General features: G+C 59.3%; 1 protein-coding gene across 1 annotated transcript in view; it reads right to left on the bottom strand.

Annotated features, from left to right (window-relative positions):
- Positions 1-299: 299 nt before the first annotated feature.
- The window catches only part of DRC1 (dynein regulatory complex subunit 1), a gene marked incomplete at both ends in the record, with an annotated part of 4,917 nt that continues 3,508 nt past the window's right edge, over positions 300-1,708 (bottom strand). The window contains 4 exon segments of the mRNA XM_010083980.1: positions 300-472; positions 828-1,057; positions 1,181-1,315; positions 1,623-1,708. The exon segment at positions 1,623-1,708 is cut by the window's right edge and continues 33 nt beyond it. Of these exon segments, the coding sequence (XP_010082282.1) occupies positions 300-472; positions 828-1,057; positions 1,181-1,315; positions 1,623-1,708 (624 nt within the window).

Genomic DNA, 1,708 nt, shown 5'->3' with positions numbered 1-1,708 from the left:
GGAGAAAAGGTTCAGGGAAATCGTGAGCATCTCCATCCCTGCCCAGATGCCAGCCCCTGCCACGCCACGGCCGTGCCACCCTGCGATGGCAGGCTGGGCAGGCAGCGTGGGCTCCGGAATAGCCACCCAGCAGACTGGGAAGAGAGAAAATCATCAGCACAGTGATGCCAAAAGGACCTCAGGATCTGCAGCTCTTGCTGACTGTCCCCAAAGATGGAGAACAGCCGGGGGATCCCTGGGGAGAGGAGGGGACAGCACGCCTGCTCCCTGCTCAAGGCATGTGCCACATCATCACGCACCGACTCGTCGCTCACGAGCTCCAGGATCCTCTTGGCAGTTTTCCTGGACAAATTTCGCAGAGGTGGGACTCCATCCTCAACCTTCACCGTGTTTTCTTTTCCTCCTTCTCCACTGCCTACTTCCTCCTCCTCCTCCTCTCTCCTTTCCTCCTCCTGTCCCCCAGAGCTGCTCTCTGAAACATGGAGTAAGAAGGGTGAGAAAAATCTTTTGTGCTTTGTCTGTGCTCCCCAGGCTGTCACATCACTGCTGGAGTCACCAGGGATGTCACAATTATTCCCTGAGACCTGGAAAGCACCCCAAAAATCCTGGGACACGATCTTGGGCAGCTTGTCTGGAACTGGGAGCACTGGGGAAAGGTCAGGGCAAAGGTTCCCAAGCTGGTTTGGCGTGAGCTGCCTCAGGGCTGGGGACAGCCCCTGCCTGGGCTCCCAGTGTCACCCCTGTAGATCCCAGCTTGCAATGGCCAGGACCGGAGTGCCAGAAGGGTCTCCCAGTGCCACAACGGTGACAAGGACACTGTGCATCACCTCTCAGGACCTCTGCAGCCAGCTTGATCGCTGTCCTCTTCTCTTTGGGACACCCGAGGGGGCCAACGTGGGTCAGGAACCAGTACTGAGGCTCTTCCCAGTGCAACCCCAGCTGCTGGGTGTGGATGATGCGATCGGCGTCGAGGGCTTTCCGCATCAGCCCTTTGGCTTCTTCCTCGTTCATGAGCCAGACCTCCGCGAACTTCTCAGCGTCGCTGACAGCAAAGTGCCTGTGAAGACGGGGGATGGACCGCGGAAGGTGGCTCCGTGCCCCAAAAGGATGAGTCAGCTCCCCCCACACCTCGCTCAGGTGCTCTGAGACCTCGGCGGGGGGGATGCCCGCGCCCACCCACCTCATCCTCCTCTGCACCTCCTTGCACTGCCCCGTGATGCGCTCGCAGTCGGCTGCCAGGCTCTGGTTCTCCTCTCGGAACTGCTTCTCCTGCTTGGCCAGTTTCGTTCGCAGGTTGTTGAGCAAGCTGTGGAGCCTGGGGAGGGACAGCAAGGCTGAGGACCCCCAGAGAGGGACCTCCCGGCATACCCAGCGTGTACAAAGGCTTTGGGGATGATTATCTATCTACTCGTGATGCCTCAGTGCCAGGGGCTGGCTGCTGCCGATGGAGGGGCGGCCGGCTGCAGATGGAGCTGGCAGAGGCTGGCCATGGCCAGTCAACCAAAGTGCTCTGGGGATGGCCCTACCCAGGGACGGGTTGGGACAGAGCTCGTTGGTGATGGGCTCCACCAAAACATGGTGAAGCTGATGGGAGAAGCCATCTTCCAGAGATGGATTTGTACCGGTTGATCTTCCTCTTCTGCTGGGATCTGATGATGGTGTTCTCCTCATCCTGCTTCTTAAGCACCTGGAGGTTGTAGTCCAGCTT

Source organism: Pterocles gutturalis, unplaced genomic scaffold (genome assembly GCF_000699245.1).
Source record: "Pterocles gutturalis isolate BGI_N339 unplaced genomic scaffold, ASM69924v1 scaffold20340, whole genome shotgun sequence".
Taxonomy (NCBI): Eukaryota; Metazoa; Chordata; class Aves; order Pterocliformes; family Pteroclidae; genus Pterocles; species Pterocles gutturalis.
The sequence above is the reverse complement of the archived record's forward strand: the minus strand, read 5'-3'. Positions and strand labels throughout refer to the sequence as shown.